The sequence below is a fragment of the Quercus lobata genome, chromosome 9, assembly GCF_001633185.2.
Source record: "Quercus lobata isolate SW786 chromosome 9, ValleyOak3.0 Primary Assembly, whole genome shotgun sequence".
Taxonomy (NCBI): Eukaryota; Viridiplantae; Streptophyta; class Magnoliopsida; order Fagales; family Fagaceae; genus Quercus; species Quercus lobata.
Window position 1 is genome coordinate 7,716,095 of NC_044912.1, and position 17,420 is coordinate 7,733,514.

At 33.9% G+C, this 17,420-nt stretch overlaps 3 protein-coding genes across 5 annotated transcripts in view; 2 read left to right on the plus strand and 1 right to left on the minus strand.

Annotated features, from left to right (window-relative positions):
* LOC115960117 (RNA-binding protein 2-like) lies at positions 1–11,212 on the minus strand. 2 transcript variants are annotated; one of them, XM_031078829.1, is made up of 7 exons: positions 10,948–11,212; positions 7,551–7,672; positions 7,219–7,456; positions 7,041–7,102; positions 6,886–6,967; positions 4,796–4,916; positions 4,326–4,671 (listed from the first exon to the last, which is right to left on the minus strand). In XM_031078829.1, exons 1-6 carry the CDS (start codon positions 11,039–11,041, stop codon positions 4,813–4,815), a joined length of 702 nt encoding a protein of 233 aa, XP_030934689.1. In that variant the 5' UTR covers positions 11,042–11,212; the 3' UTR covers positions 4,326–4,671; positions 4,796–4,812. The 2 variants fall into 2 exon arrangements, with proteins under 2 accessions (XP_030934690.1, XP_030934689.1); XM_031078830.1 differs by lacking the exons at positions 4,326–4,671; positions 4,796–4,916 and adding an exon at positions 1–376 and having other exon boundaries at positions 10,948–11,209.
* The window catches only part of LOC115960116, a 22,905-nt gene continuing 16,481 nt past the window's right edge, over positions 10,997–17,420 (plus strand). Inside the window, exon 1 of the mRNA XM_031078828.1 lies at positions 10,997–11,080. The gene's annotated coding sequence lies outside the window, so the exon portion shown is untranslated. The remainder of the gene's footprint in view (positions 11,081–17,420) is intronic.
* LOC115960119 (protein yippee-like At4g27740) lies at positions 14,226–17,162 on the plus strand. 2 transcript variants are annotated; one of them, XM_031078833.1, is made up of 3 exons: positions 14,226–14,403; positions 14,528–14,629; positions 16,537–17,162. In XM_031078833.1, the coding sequence occupies exons 2-3, from the start codon at positions 14,534–14,536 to the stop codon at positions 16,759–16,761; spliced, it is 321 nt and encodes a 106-aa protein (XP_030934693.1). In that variant the 5' UTR covers positions 14,226–14,403; positions 14,528–14,533; the 3' UTR covers positions 16,762–17,162. The 2 variants fall into 2 exon arrangements, with proteins under 2 accessions (XP_030934693.1, XP_030934694.1); XM_031078834.1 differs by lacking the exons at positions 14,226–14,403; positions 14,528–14,629 and adding an exon at positions 15,648–15,984.

Sequence of the window (17,420 nt, forward strand, 5' to 3'; positions counted from 1 at the left end):
TATAGAATGTGATAGAAGATTTGCACTCTAAATACATGCCCTACATAGTGCTTTCGAATATGACATTCTATTACAAGGGTTTTTACAAACTGACAAGACAATCCATGTGACATCAACACATTAGCAACTAATAAATAAACAGATTGATTTGTCAAGTGAGGAATCAATTTACATGTCTTATTTTGAGAAGAAAATCCCATAATGTAGGCTACCTACAATGGCAATGATGAGAAACATCAACTCAGCCGCTTGCGCTGCCTTAGTGCCTACAATCAAAACCCCATTGAACTTCTTCACTAAGCCATGTTTCATCATCAACAAATTGGGATCTTATCTTATCTGCCCACTCAAACCCAGCCAAATGCTCATCTTCAAGCTGTCAGTCACCACAAATCGTTTTTGTCCATAACTTCAACCCAAAGACACAGTTTCCCCATTATCATAGTCCTCTAAAATTATTGAGAAATGCTATATATACAACATTTTCACATCAAATTTTAAGTGATAAGTTATTATTAGCAATTACTAGTGAGAAAAAAGTAATTTTAGTGATAGGTTTAAATTAGAATGAATAACAACTTACCACCTAAAAAATTGTATAAACGTAACGCTTTCCAAAATTAACACACCTATATCTCAAACCAACCTACCTCTAAACATTCATTCATCAACAAATTCAGCTTTATCTCTAATTCATGTTTGTGTGAATAAATTCACTTCCTCTATATATATATATAATTCAATAATTATGGAGATTTGAACCCTAACGTCTCTATCAGAAAAATCAAGAAATATCAGTTGAGTTATAAGGCTCTTGGCAACATTATTATATATTTTAAGTTCTTGTGAATTGACTTTGGTGTTGTCAAGACCTTTGTAACTTAACTAATTGGCATCTCTTGATGTTTCTAAATGAAACATCTAAGATTCAAATCCTCACTCCAACTATCGAATTTATATAGAAATTGATTTTGGTGTTTGTCCAATGATTGTGGCAAAATTTAGAAACAAACCACTTAAATTTCTATGCAAACTTTGCACTCAATCTACTTGTTAGAGCAACCGCATCAATTCTTTTAAAAGATTTCGTCTATTTTACCCAAAAAAAAAAAAAAAAAAAAAACCTACTTTTTCTATTTTACACCATCACTTTTACAAAACACTCACATCAATCCATCTATTATACACTATATTTTATATAAATAATATTTTTATATTCTTTTTTTAATATTATTTTATCTCTGCCGTTTCTTTTTTCTTATTCTTCCTCTTCTTTCTTATACTTTCTTTTGCCTTATCTCTCTACTATTTCCTATCTTTTTTTCTTCCTCTTCTTTCTTCCACTTTCTCTACGGTCAGATCAACACTCCATTACAAGCACCACAACCCACAAGCACCACCGAACTCCGTCGACCCACAAGCACCTATCTACACCGCCAACACCGATCCACATCACTAATCCACATGCAATGGCGGTGATGGCGATGATGATGAAATTGCCTCTCCAATCCACAATCCACGAATCCACGATTCACGATCACCGATCGATGATCCACAATCAAAGCACTACAAGCACCGATCTAGTCGACCCACAACCACAAGTTTACAAAAATTTTCTATCTCTGTCAGTGTGTCCATGTGTAAGTGTGTTTGATTTTTGATTGATTTTGTGGTATGATCGTGTGTGAGTTTGTTTAATTTTTGGTTGATTTTGTGGTGTATCCATGTTATTGTGGTGGTGATTGGCGGTGTTGGGTTGCGGAGGTGGTGTTTGGCGGTGTTGAGTTGCGGTGATGTGGGTGGTAGTGCTAGGTCTGTGTGGTTAGCTGTGGGGGTTATTAGTTGCAGAGATTATGAGTTGAAGAGAGAGAGTCAGGGAAAGAGAGAATGTGAAGGAAGAGAAAAAATATTAAAATAATATATAAAAAAGCTATAATAACTGTACATATATATACAGTTACTGTAATAATTGTGTATATTTACACACTTTTGCAAGAACTAATGTGAGATTTTTTTTTATTAAAATATGCAGAATTAAGCACTTTTTTGTATTTTGCAACCGCTGATGTAGTTGCTCTCAAAATGTCTAATGTAAAAAGCTGATGTTATCATTAATATTTACTCTTATGGTACCTATATTTTGATTTAAGTACGAATAGCTGATGTGCCCCAAATTTGAATTATTTAAAAAGAAAGAAATTTTTTATTTGATTAATTGTAATGTTGCCTTCTCAACTCCTCAAGAATATGTCGATTTGATTGATTGTGATGTTGCCTTCTCAACTCCTTACACCGCCGCTAGTTTAGAGAATTGAAAGATGTAAGATAAGGAAAAGAAGGTGAATGTCAAGGGACCAGTGATGTGGTGAGAAAATGGTTTTCATCAAACCGGGGGCTGATCATTTTTTATATACCTTTAATACAAGGATAGTTTTCTTTTCTATTTTCTTTCTTTTTTTTTTCTTTTTTTTTTTTGTTATTTGTTATTTTTATTTATTAATCAATAGCAAATTTTAATAGATAAAACTCAAACTATGACGAGTCCAGTCGCAATAGTAACACTATGGATTACTCTTTTTGTATGTGTTCTAAAATTATCACATCAATTTGCAAGGTCCAAGGTCTATGTGATAATATGTAATAAAAAATTTAGTATTATAAGTATATAACTACACTCTTTTTAGTAACCTATCCTGCAAATCCAGAATAGCGTCTTACGTAACCATTAGACACCATACAGTAACCCCTTTACACAAAACCAAAAAGAAAAGAAAAATGATTAACTCAAAACATCTAGAATATGTAAAAACCAGGAAAATATTTGAAAGAACTAAAGCCCAAGCTAATCCAAATTTCTTTGTTTTCTACCGCATGCTTGAATGGAGCACTGGCCATGAACAACTAGAGCATTTTTCTAATAAATTTGCACTCCAACAATTGATTGAAATCATAAATAGGGCATATCACAATCTCGGGATTTTCATGGAAATACATTTTTATCAGGCCTCAGGAAATTTTTCTGCTACTTAAAAGGATGGCTACAAGTACCCTGAAAATATTATCATTGTGCAAAAACTAATATCTTTATTTGCTCTAAGGGGTGTTATAAGTTATAACACAACCTTTACCCATTCTCCACCACAGACTCTAGCATCCAGTTTTAAAGAGTCAAGAATGGTCCTCACAAACTCGGACCATCAGTAGCTCTAGCAAAGGATAAGAATATAGGTTTGGCCTAAGCTCAACTTTGGAGAACTTCACAAAGCTCTTTTGAGCCAAAAAAAATTTCATATGAGGAATGCATGATGTATTCTGGAAATCCAAGAACACCATTGCAGGAGTATTTTAAGATTATCCACTGTGCCAGAAAGCTATGGACCTAATTTGTGAAAATATGCAGTGTGACACTAGACGTACAGGCCAATATCAAGAATTCAAAATTAATACTTTTTAAGGTAACAGTGGCCCACAGGCTTTGGGATATAGGATTTGGAGCATGAGGGTATTGACTACAGCCTCTGGAGCACAGCAGAAACAAGTTTTCCTAGCATCTCCTGCCTACCATAAAGTTATAAACGGGCAATAGAATACTATGAAAATACTATCCTTGTGCAAAAACTAATATCATTATTTGCTCTAAGGGGTGTTATAACACAACCTTTTCCCATTCTCCAGCACAGACTCTAGCACCCAGTTTAAAATGGTCAAGAATGGTCCTCACAAACTCGGACCATCAGTAGCTCTGGCAAAGGATAAGTAGAATATAGGTTTGGCCTAAGCTCAACTTTGGAGAACTTCACAAAACTCTTTTGAGCCAAAAATTTCATATGAGGAATGCATAATGTATTCTGGAAATCCAAGAACACCATTGCAGGAGTATTTTAAGATTATCCACTGTGCCAGAAAGCTATGGACCTAATTTGTGAAAATATGCAGTGTGACACTAGACGTACAGCCCAATATCAAGAATTCAAAATTAATACTTTTTAAGGTAACAGTGGCCCACAGGCTTTGGGATATTTGGGGCATGAGGGAATTGACTACAGCCTCCGGAGCACAGCAGAAACAAGTTTTCCTAGCATCTCCAGCCTACCATAAAGTTATAAACAGGCAATGGAATACTCAACATAAAGACCCCCCCCCCCCCCCCCAAACACACACACACACACACAAATAAATAAATAAAGGCATTTTGCTGCCAAAAATGTCCTCTTTTTTTTCTTCTTATTTTCTTTGAAAAGAAAAAAAAAAGGTTTTAAGAGAGAAATCTGGGACATTATTTGAGTAAAATGTAGAACTGAAAAATTAAACCACGTGCTTTTAACTTTTGACAACCTACTTCGAATATCACCTCACTTGCTATAAATATACTTAGAAACACAAGATTAAACCCAAAAGGCAGGACAATCAGAAGTTTACACCATCTCCAACTACGCATAAAGATAATAGTATTTAGTCAAACGTATATCGAAACAGTCCGAAGTAATTAAACGCAAAAATAGTTCACAGCATTCTAAACGAAAAGCACACTCCAAATCTCTAGCAATGGCACTGGAATTAACGAAAACCACATGGTTCAAGTCGTTCCTAACGAAAGCGCTTGTAAATCACGAAACCGCAACGCTGTTGTATCACTCCTCATTATCATAACCTCTCCAAATCGAGCGAATCCTACAGAGAAGCGCCGTTCAATGATTTTAGCGTGATTCATTGTTTTATAATGAAGTTTTCTTAGTCAGCACCTAACGGTCATGAATAATAAAGAGTCGAGCGGGTGGAAGATAACGTTAATCACCTGCAAAACCGCTTATTTCAACGCTTGCCACGATGCCCGCCACCTGACCTTGCACCAGGATAGCGAGCAAATTGCAACCTTAAATTGACCGAGTCACGGTCATGCTCATCAAATTTATAACCTGCAAAATCGATTGACTATTTTACGCTGAACATCTAGCCACGTTTTGAACGGTTAAGTAGGGCATCAGCAGACATGATATTAGACGTGTGCATCATTACCTCAACTGAAATACATAACAAACCCAAAATAAACCTGACAAACATTTAATCACTTTCCATAATACCCTGTGGATCCACCACTCATTTCCTGATCGTCAAAAGGGCACCACATTAGGACTCCCCATAACGGTGAAACAAATTCTACCATCTTTACAAGGTGTTAGGCTCACTCATCAGGCTTCCAATCTATTGCTTACACGCAAAATAAAATTGGAGGGATATTTTGCCCCAATCGAATCTGCTTTAGTTAGTTGGAGGATCAATTTTTCTTGAACAGATGAGGAAAAGGTGAGCCTAAATCTGAGGTATTTATCGCATCATCATTTTAACCAATAATCATGGTTGGCCAGCCATGTGATTAGATCCACCTCCTCAAGCAGTCTAGGTAGCCTATTTGGCCAGTTGAGCTTACATTTCATAAAGTCAACTAAACCAACCAGGTTTTTTTTATCTCATTTAAAAGAAAAATTGTTGAATATTGTACAATCCAACAGAACTGGGTTTTGAACTGTACAATCCAACAATTTTTCTTTAAAAGAAGAAAAAGAAAAAACCTGGTTGGTTTAGTTCATATCATTCTTTTAGAGGAACAGAACTTCCAAGCCCTCCAAAGTGAGTTCCTCACCTTCATTTTTTTTCATAAGTAGAAAATTTTATTTGAAAGAAGGGCTAGTTCAAATACACACTCTGTGCATTGACCCACTCCAAAGTAATTACAATCTAAGATTCAAAAGATCTAAAAACTCTAGATACACAGATGAGGTAATACTTCTCGAGGAGAGTTTCTCACCTTCATTTGAAATAACTAATCCATCAAACTAATTATTAGCAAAGTTTTTGAGATATTTTTAAAAATTTTGTGAACCTCTAGAAGCTTAGGGTTTCAAATTGCAAAAAAAAAAAAAAAAAAAACCCATTTATATTATATTCCTATTAAATTTGTACGTAATTGTTGCAATGAAGAGGAAGCCTTTTGCTTACATTATAACAACATAATGTTAGATTTAGCAAACTAAATTTCTTTTTCTTTTTTTTTTTCACATTCAATTTATTCCAAGATTTTGACATTTTAATTTCAGCAGACATGCACACAAATAAATGAAACAGGTTGATACATACTAAAATATAAAGGATTCCCAGCTACAAACATTTGTATGACATTTTTTGCCTCTATCATAAACTAATTGATGCATAAACAACAAATTTCATATAACATACTTTTTTTTTTCCTATAGAAATGGAGAAATAGAGATATATGTTAATAGCCTAAAAACACAAAATATTTAAATAAGTCTCATTTAAAAACATGCATATGCACATTGGACAAGTACAGAGACATAAAGAAGCACACTAATCAAAGGTTTAATTATTGTATGCATAAAAGTGAATCTGCGAAAAACTGTTGATAGAGGTAAAGACATTCAGAAAGGCATGGTGACCCTAGAATTTGATTCCCAAGGTAGCTTTTTCGCTTATGGGTAGGGATGGACTCTTAGTGCCAGCCCACCCCACCATTTCCTTTAACACCATGCCAAATCATAAGATTAGATGCAACAAATCTATAGTTCTATATGCCCCCCCCCCCCCCCCCCCCTCCAACCCTCACCATAAGTCAGAATAGCACACAATATTCAGTTTGAACTTTTGGTACACCTTATGGTGTAACTAGCTATTCCCCTCTTTGTGTGTGTGTGTTTTGTTTGGGGGGGGGGGGGGGGGAACCTTTTTTTTGTTGAAAATATTTCTAGGAAAACATGTTATTTCTCCACTAATGGCAATACAAAAGGACAACAGCTATAAGCAATAAAACAGATGACTTAGATACAAGATCCTAAAATTCACAAAAATCAAAGGGTAAAATATGCTCACCTTGCAATGCATCCATAGCAGTGGCTGCATGGGCTGGACTTACGAAGTCAACAAAACAAAGTACCAGTGGCTCTCCCCCAGGCTGGACAGATTAATCATCAGTGAATCCATCAATGCATGAAATATCAAAATGCACTTACAAAAAGATAACTTACATGTCGCGATTCCTTGCTCACAAGTCTTACTTCTTTGTAGCCAACAAAAGGGCGAAAGATATCTGAGAACCCAAGTGAAGGAACAAGACTAGGAAGGGAAAAGTGCAAGCAACGGTGAAGTGAAGATAAAAGAAAAGGAGCAAACAATGCCTGTTAATGTAAGCCAACATAAGGATACGAGCCACTTCCCGTCGTGTACAGTTTGGAGGTAAGCCCTCCACAAATAGTGTACTGGAAGCATCAGGAGGAAGGGGAACCTCAGACCTTCCACTTCCATATCCCAAGGTTCTGTCTTTCACAGTTGAACCTGGGTCCACACTCCCAAGACCCACAATACGTGGATCATCAACAGCACGACCTGACATTCCTCCACTCATGGCTCTAGCAGACTGCCCCCCACCATAAGATGAAACTTGCTGAAATGCATTATAAGAACAGATCTTAATATAAAATTAAACTAAGAGTGAAAAATGTGTCTCAAGATACTAAACACTAGAAATAACTATATACCGCACTGCGAAGGTAACGGTCATAGGATGCTCCAATGGAGTCAGTATCCCTCATTCCACGAAGTGTCCCTCTATCATCATCACGGGGAAAATAACTGGGCAGGTCATGACCACTGTGGACATCTTCACAATCAAGAACATACTTTCAGTAAATGAGCCCAACTTTAAAGAAGCAACATATTAAGACACATGATTCTAAATGCAGAAGAACAGCACCACTTCGTGCACAAAGTCAAACTGCCAGAGATAAAACTACTAATTAAGAAATAACAGTAAATATAAAAAATTAAAATTAAAATTAATAAGAAAAAATAATAGTAAATATAACGAATAACATAATGAAAAATAGTCGATATCCAAAGAAATCTTATTGCCACAATTACTTAAAACTTCAACTACCACATCACTCATAATTGGGTCACTGCAACTGCTGAGGGTCATTCAACATCACCAATTACACACAACATACCAGAAATGTTATATCATCAACAATAGAAAGCACCCTACCAACAACTTTTGATACATCAAAAATTGGGGTGGGGTGATTTGAACCCTGGATGTTTCCATTGGAAACAACAGGAGTGCCAACTGGGCCATAAGGCTCTCAGCAAGCATCCTATCAACAGTTATCAAATTGATAATAGAAGAGTTCAATTACCAAATGTTTATTAATGCAGCCATGGAAAAACGGAACACATGTTAGTTTCTATTTGATTTCCAATTCTAGAAATTATGGACATTCATTTCTAGGGATCAGGTGAAAGATCTGATTGAGACAAGTTTTAAATTATTGTAAAGATACTGCCCCAAGTAAACTAATAAAACTACAACATGTTTCTACTTGGGTCATTTGTGTAAGAGTTTTGATCAGTAAAATAAGGAATTCATTTATAAATAAAATGGGACAAGATCCAAGTACAGGAGGGAGTAGCAAGACAAAGAATAAGAAAGCAAAAACAAAAAATTCAACCAAGATGCAAGGTATCCCAAAAAGACAGGATCTGAAACAAAGGCAAAAGAATGCAGAGTAACTTGTTCCTACTTGAATAAATTTCACACCAGGTTTGTCTAAGAGTTATAGTTGTTATAACATGCAGGTTCAGAATCATATATGTCCCTGGGGATTATTTTGCTTCTTAACAGCCTTAGGAGTCTTTTCTACAATTTTAAAACAGTCTTACCTCTCTAACATGGTTTTCCCATATTAAGTGCTGCTTACAATGAAAAGTAAAATTCTAGAGCCTTTATGAATACGTCTCATTGTACTCAAATGAATGTTTTAAAGCAGGTTTCATCTCATTGTACCCAAAAAAATCATTTTTTTAAAGCAGGTTACATAGTGTGATTTTATTCCTCTTACCTCCCATGCTTCTTGCTTCACTTCATTATTCTTGGGTTACAATTCATAAGCCCAGAACAGCCCCATAAAGATTTTCTTTCTTCTAATTTACCCTATAATAAAACAAAAATCCCATAGTTTCCCATAGCTTTTACCACCAAATAAACCATTAAAATAAACTATAAGAAACTTAATTTTGCTGCAGCCAGAAAGATTCATACAATCTCTTATTTTTGACATAACAAAATTTATCCTATCTTTTTCAAACCATAATCATCCCCATACCTAAATCCCTTTGTCTACAATCCCAAAACAAAAACCTACAGTGTTTTCAAACCCTAAGCCCCGTGTGTAAGCAATTGTAGGCAGTTGTGTCTGTCCAAGCTCACCTATCTCCACATAGGGTAAGTAATTCTCAAAAAAATTCCTATATGTAGTCACCAAGGTTATGCTAAATCTCCTATTTCCTGTAAAGCAAGGCATCTAATGTAACAAGAGAGACATGCACACCCTCATACACAACCAGTGATCACCAGTACTACTATGTTTATTAATATGCACCAATCCTTTTTTTTTTCTGGAGAAAACCGACAAACACAATCCTTAACTTGTTTAACAGCAAACATGTCAAAATCTAAAGGCCTGGAGACAAGTTAAAATCTATGTATGAGAAATGGGATTTTTAACCAGATTTAGAATAGATCCATCATCCATCCTTCACAGTTATGGACTTACATCATTTCTAAAGTTTGAACATCACAAAGTATTTTTCTTTTAGCAGTAAATGAACATCACAAAGTCATGCACTTTCATAATTACTCTGAAATAAAATCCCATTCCAAATCTAAATTTATTGTCTTTGCCATGAACTTCATAAGTCCAATAAACTTTACAAAACACTATTATTTAAATGGCACCAAAATCTCAAAATCTCTAACTTTGTTAAGTTTGATAAGGTATTATCAATTAACCCTGATCTTTTACTAACAAAACGCATTGTTGAAAGTCCAACCAATATCATAGGACCATGGACTATCATGGAATGGTACAGATCAAGCACTAAAAGCACACCTTACCATGGAGCACACAACAATAACATAAATTCCTTAAGGTCTATCTACATTCAGATGTGAAAGGAATAAAAAGAAAACTAGCAGTCATCAGAAAGTTGTGAGTAGCCAACATCAAATTTTAGAAGTAAAAAAGAAAGACCACTAATTTCATTGAAGTCAGGAAGTTGGAGTAACATCTGATAAGCGGGCCAAGCAAATGTATATGAAAATGATCAATTCTTTTATACGTATCAAGTCTATGTTCTAATCGATATCATTTAAACACAGCCAGCTGACTGTGATTGAATTTGGTCAAATTATAAATATGTGAGCTATGTTGCAATTTATGATTCAACATCATTCACGAGGAAGAGCTATATCTCCTCATATAGATAAGCATATTATTCTCTTAAGCCTTGAAAATTATATTTCTTACCCTAAACTGAAATAAATAGTACTTATGATTCAATATCATTCAAATTCATATAACATAGCTCTCAAACTGTTATTTTACATAAAGCAATCTTAAACAAACATACCTACAGGCATGTAAGAAAATAAAACAAAAATGTAAACTTTCCTATAATCCAAGCAACAATCTTTAAGAAAGACCAGGCAACTACTAATTTCAGATATCAAACAGCTGAGACAACAACACTTTAAACAAACTGGACCTCAAAGAAATCCATTTCACCATTAAACCTAAAACAAAAACAAATCAAAATTCTTATCACAACCCAGGAAAAAAAACATAGCCCTAAGTATTCTTCAGCTAAACGGGTCCCCTTTTTTAACACAAATCAAACATTCGAAAAAAAATTTCCCAAATTTCTGTTTTTCCTCGTCTTTTATTTAATTTTCTTCGGCTTTCTCAGCAACCAAACAGGGTTAAAAGCAATAATTCTCAAAACCCTAATTTGAATCACATAGAGGAAAAAAAAAATACAAGAGGAGACAAAAAAAAAAGTAAGTAAATCGTAGAAATTAAGGTTGTTTTTTGTTTTTACCGTAATCGGAGCGAGAGCGTTTTCCGACCATCTGAGGCATCGCCTGCGACTGCGCCTGCCGTGCCTCGCCGTACCTCCAATAACCGTCCGCCATGTTTTAGAGAGAGAAAGAGAGAGAGAGAGAGAGAGAGAGATAAAAGCCCTTAGAAAGAGAGAGAGGGAGGAAAATTAGGGGATACGTGTATGAAGTGTTTTTTGCACAGACACGATTTAGATTCTCTCTCTTTTGAGGACGAGAAAGCGGCGAAGTACAGAGAACGCAACGAAAATTACTAGATTTTGTTTCTTATGCTGTTTTTTAACTCTCTTTTTTTGTTTTTTTACATTTTCGAGAAAATTCTTAACTATATTTTGTCAACAAATCTTAAGTAAGAAGTTGGTGTTACTAACTATTATTAGTAAATAAAAATATAATATTTTAATGGATTCAAATTAAAATATTTGTTATGAAAATGTTGTAATAATACAATGGGATATGAATCTGCCTTTTAAATGCATAAAAACAGTATCATCATCTTATAGTTTGCTTGTGTTTTTAATTTTGTAGAGAATGAAAAAATTGTTTTGAAAAGATGTTACTTTTGAGCTTTTAGCTTTATAAGATTTCATAGATATTCCTTCAAAAAACCATTTTTAATGAAAAATTATTTATTTTATGTTGTTTTGTGCAAGTTAGGTGAAAAAGGTTTATACCACTTGCTTGCACTGAAAATTTCCACAAATGGTGGTGGTTGTGACGGAGAAAAATGGCGGTAGTAGTGGTAGATTCAATGACAAGTCATTAATAATGGTAGCAAACAAGAGTGGTAATTGGTGATCGGTGTTTACAATGGCCAACGATTGGTGGTAGATGGGTGACTAAGTGACATAACTAAGTAGCGGGCAAAACGGGTGACAATTAATGGTTGGAGGTTAGTGGCAAAAATGATCGAGAATCGATAGAAACAAGCAACGATGTGGCCATAGACAACAAGGGGGAAGTGTTGTCAATGATATAAAGGAGTTAAAAGGAACAAGGGTTGTAGAGATGAAGCCAATGATTTTTCTCAAAGTGGCTCAATTTCATTATATCTATTCTATATCTTAATTTCATTCATTTAATATCCCCTTAGTTTGGTGTTATTGAGATAAATGATGTCATTTCTAATCTATTTGTTTCTATTTCTACATATATGGGAAGTTTAAAAAGAAGATTGTGACGATTTTAAATCTTTTAACTAGATAATTTAATATTCTAATGCATGAAGATAATTGATTCAGTTGTAGTTAGACTCTATTATGAATTTTTGACCCGCACCCATTTTAATGTAATTTTTTATTGACTCAAAAAGTAGTTTTAGGTGACTAGCATTTTCATTCACACTAACCATCCTAAACCATTTGGCGCCCAAATAAATACATCTTTTAGGTATTCTTTTTTGTCTACGATTTGGCTCAATTTTCACATCTTTTTTTTTCTTTGGGACCATATTCAGTAAAATAGTAAATAGACTTTTGACTAAAGTATTATGTTAATTAATAAAAATGAAGAATTAATTGTTGTTATGGCAAGCTTTACTATGTTTGAAATAGTTATTGAAGTTGATGCTAAACTTGTTTATGATGGATCACCAATAGAAAATGCTGGATTAGCAGGTATTAAGGGCTTAATCCCTACACTAAGCCATATGAACTATACTATGATATCCTAAAAACGAAAGTTACAATGATCTATGTAATAATTTTAAGTCCTCTAGATTATTCATGGTGCTCCTTTCTTAGAATCAAGCCTCTTATTGGTTGTGACTGTTATTTTCACTTCCTTATTCCCTGTGATCCTTCCTCATCAAGCTTAAATGACACATGTTGAGTCAATAGCAAGTGTTTGTACCTTCCATTAACTATTTCAAAGTTTACAATTTTCGGTGTAAAATAAAATACTGTCATTAGAGAAAAGTATGGGGGGAGCACATGCTTCCAAAAGAAATCACATTTTTCGACAAAAATTATAAGAATTTTCAATGGAAACTTTTTGCCGTTGGAAATGTTTCAATACTGGACAAAGCAACCGAGGGCACCATGAACTGTGAAAACTACTATTCCTTTGACTATCGATACAAAGAAAAACATGTTAAATTACAATTTACTCACTTATGGTTTAACTGAAATTTAAGCTACTTACCTCTGGTTTAAAATTTGATACTTTATCCATCTAAAGTTTGACTGAAATTTAAGTTATCTACCTATAATTTGAAATTTTATGATATAAGTGTTCTACTAGATTTTTTTTTTTTTTTTTTTTATCTTATTTGATCTTGTATTTTTATATTTTTTGTGTTTTTAGAAGAAAGAAACATAAAAGTGGAACAAAATTACATATTTAGTGTGTGTTTGGCAAAAAATATTTTTGTCAACTTATTTTATTATTCAGTTTATTTTTGCTACTATTCATGAGTCTTATTGCACTTTTTTGCACTATTCATAGGTCACACTGTACTATTTCAACTAATTTTTACCTTTATCTACAGTAGTTTAAGCAAAAGTTTTCAATTTTAACAAAATAAGCGAATCTCGAACAAACCCTTCGTGTCCATTTGACATGATTAATTTTGCCAACTTATTTTACTATTCAGCTTGTTTTTGTTATTATCCATGGGTCTCACTGTACTTTTTGATACTATTCATGAGTCTCGCTATACTATTTCAGCTAACTTTTACTTTTATCTACAATACTTTCAGCAAAAAGTTTTCATTTTCAGCAAAATAAGCGAATCACAAACGGACCCTTAGTGTGCGTTTGGCTCAAGATTAAAAAACCAGCTTATTTTACTATTCAACTTATTTTTGCTACTATTCATGACCTCATTGCACTTTTTGATACTATTCATAGGTCTCATTGTACTATTTCAACTAACTTTTATCTTTATTTACAATACTTTCAGTAAAAAGTTCTCAATTTTAGTAAAATAAACAGATCCCAAACAGACCCTTATCCTATTTTTAACCAATGTGAATTATAGAAATCTAACTCAATTAACTTCAAGTGGATAAAGTATCGAATTTTAAATACGAGGCAACTTAAATTATTTTTGTCGATCCACATTTGCCAAAAATATATATATTTTAGTAACAGGAGCTAAAGCAGTATTTTTTTGGGTGCAAGTTTCATTACAGTGGATTGATATAAAGCGGTTTTGTGCAGTGTTTTCTTCTCTACTATTTTCTAATTCCTCCTCACTCCTCACATAACTTTGTCTCTATCAACCTCATTTGTCTTTTCCCGTACGAAACTGACTAATTGGTAACACTTTTATCTTCTTTTGGATATTTTATCCGACAGTAATTTGAAAATTGGTCCCTCTAATCTTTCACACCCATCTTATATATTTCACGGTTTCAGTCCCACCCCCCAACATTGTAGTTTCTTTACTTTCTTATCTCTGAGGCCAGAATTCTGGACCTTCTTTCAAGTTTCAAGTACGAGTAATTAATTAACACAACTTTTCTAAGCTTTTCATGCATGTGTTGGAATAGTTTCTTCTAGTTTTGTTCTCTTTTTTATGGTTTGGTTTTTTAATATGTTGTTCCTTTGGTATTTCAGATATCAATGGCGGACTTTTCTTCTGGTCGTCCCTTTTACAACTGCAGGAACTGTCAAAATCCTATCGCCCTTCGCAGTGACCTTCTTTCTAAGGATTATCGAGTAAATTACTACTCATTCTTTACTCTCTGACATGTTTTGTCCTTTTTATATGTTTCCATTTGTCATCATTTCATGTGAAGTGATCTTTACAAGATCGTTATGTTCGCTAATTATTGTTGTACACTATTAAGTTACGCGCTATGTGTTATTTAAACACAGTACGTAACTATTACCACTCATATTAGACTATACTTGATTGTCATGTTGGATTACTATATAAATCTGGGTTGGTTTTTGCAATTTATTCGGTTTATTTGGTAGAGGTACAATCCTGAAAGGCCTTAAAACACATTGAGCTTTTCCAATGAGCAGAGTCAGCAGACTAGGATCCAAGTCAACTAATTTAAACACGTGTCACTCTGTTATTTTTGAGGAACACATTTTTCGTATTTTCGTCTAATTAATTTTTTTTAAGCCAAATAAACCAATAAAGATGAAGTAAAGAAAAAAAAAATTATTATATTCCTGTATATTAAAGAAAAAAGGTCCAACACTTTTTTTATTACTTCCTGTAGTGAAAATTGGGCCAGCAATGTATATATCCATTTTTGAGCAATGAACGCTAGTTTTGGACCTTTTGGAATAATCAATAAGTTTAAAATCCATAAAATAACAAACTGCAAAGGGCTATTGGGGTTCTGACTTCCCATTGTTATTAGTAAAATATAGTTACTAAACTTTTCCTATTAATTTTTGGCTCAAACTTAATTTAAAAAATTAGTCTTTGGACCTTTAAATCCTTTATACGTATAGATCAACATGAATATTTGGTAAAGGATTGGTAAGATTTCAAGATCCAACATATTTAATTACAATACTAATGGTATCTTTATAATTTTAATATTTAGCTGGGATCCACTTCTTTTGGGTTTCAAATTTAATTAAGATTTTAAGATCCTATCAAGATTTCAATTCCCATGCCCATGACCTATTGTTTCTTTCTCCTTTCATAAGAAAGAGAAATTCCAATTGAGAGAGAGATATTTGTCAAACAATTATTATTTGGTTTAAGGTTTATCCCTAGACAAAATTATTGTAGTTTGGATGGATATTCACCATCCATTGACTTTTCTCTTTATAAATTTGGCCTTTTGATCAAACTCTGCCGCCACAGACTCAAACTTGCATTTTAGGATATCCATCAACCAGTCAACAATTATCCATCAAGTTTGCTTCCACCAATTGATATTGTAATTTGAGTCCTTAACTTTTCATCTCCTTAGCTTTAGACTTTGCCATTCCTCTGGTAAGCTTTCATTTCGATGGCAGAACTCAGTGATCAACCTTTGTTCAGCTGTAAAAATTGTCAAAATCCTCTTGCACTGCGCAGTGACCTGCTTTCTAAAAATTTTTGGGTAAAGTATTTGATGTTATCTTTAACTTTTCTAGTCTCAAATCTGCTACATAGTTTAGTTTAAGAATAACATACTAATTGGAAGCAGTGAATAGCTGATAGCCATACTGGTCTAGCTTTCTCCTACAAAAGAATTCAGTGATATTTTTTCTCAACCTATTATTTTTAATACTATATAACTTATTGCAAAATGTAAGAGACTACAAAAGAGGGGAGGACTATTATCTGAAATTCTGAATTGACTGAAGATGCAAGGATAAAATATTCATTTAAACAGTTTTCTCATTGATCAAATAGTTTAGTAGCTAGATTTATTTGGACTACTTATCCAGAACTGTGCTCTTCTCTAGATATGAATCTGTACAAAAATTGGCTTAGAAACTGCATGTTATTGTGCAAACCTTTATTTTATTCAAGCTGACTTTTTGGATCTGAATTAGATGCTAAATTTTTGGTTATATTTCTTCATTAGTCATATACATATGTGTGTGTGTGTGTGATTATGTGCCATAATAATATGCTTGCCCAACTTTATTTCTGTTACTTTATTCAGGGAAAATCTGGGCCAGCATTTCTGTTTTCTCATGCAATGAACATCATTGTGGGGCAAAAAGAGGACAGGCAGCTAATAACTGGTCTATACACTATTGCTGACATCTATTGCTGCAACTGTGGTGAGGTACTAGGCTGGAAATATTTACGATCTTATGATGTCAGACACAAAAGCAAGGAAGGGAAGTTCATAATCGAGAGAGCAAAGATCAGCAAGGAATATTAAGAATCCACAGTTATGAGCCAAATAACTGTGTACTATGCTTAGCACCAAAACAATGAATAATAATTCCACTATGAGGAAGGTCCTTGTTTCATATGTCCCAGATTGAATACAAGCACATAGGCTTCACATGTTCATCGATCTGTTACTATTATATGCTGTATTTAATTTCCTAGCCGGAATCTTGTTTTAAAATCTTGGAAAATGAAATCCGCATCCAAATTTATGCAGTGTGGTTCATTTTCTCTAAGGAATAAAGTAAACTTTTGTGTAGGGGAACTGGGGCTTGAAATAGAACATTGCTTCAAGTCAGAACAGTCCAAGAATGTGCCTTTATTCCCAATATTAGTAACATACTTCGAATGAGAAGATTTAAACAAGGATCTTATGGTCCTTTATTATTATTTTTGTTGATTAGCATTTCCCTCTTATCTTCTAAGTTCCTTTTTTCTTTTTTGGGATAAATAAACTCTTTATTCAAAGCAGAGAAAACCTGCAGAACAGGAACAAAAACACTAGCACCAAACTGTTAACAGACAAACAAAACAAGCAGCTCCAAACCTCCAGCTGCTAACAAAACAGTGTACTAATCCTCATACCACAGGAACAACCAGCCAGGACAAGCAATATCAACTGCTAACTACCACAGTCAACTCCATTTA

Coding starts and splice junctions, on each gene's coding strand:
- LOC115960119 (XM_031078833.1), top strand. CDS start 14,534: ATGGCGGACTTTTCTTCTGGTCGTCCCTTTTACAACTGCAGGAACTGT. Junction 14,630..16,536: donor TTCTTTCTAAGGATTATCGA/GTAAATTACTAC, acceptor TACTTTATTCAG/GGAAAATCTGGGCCAGCATT.
- LOC115960117 (XM_031078829.1), bottom strand. CDS start 11,041: ATGGCGGACGGTTATTGGAGGTACGGCGAGGCACGGCAGGCGCAGTCG. Junction 7,673..10,947: donor ACGCTCTCGCTCCGATTACG/GTAAAAACAAAA, acceptor TTGATTGTGAAG/ATGTCCACAGTGGTCATGAC. Junction 7,457..7,550: donor ACCGTTACCTTCGCAGTGCG/GTATATAGTTAT, acceptor AATGCATTTCAG/CAAGTTTCATCTTATGGTGG.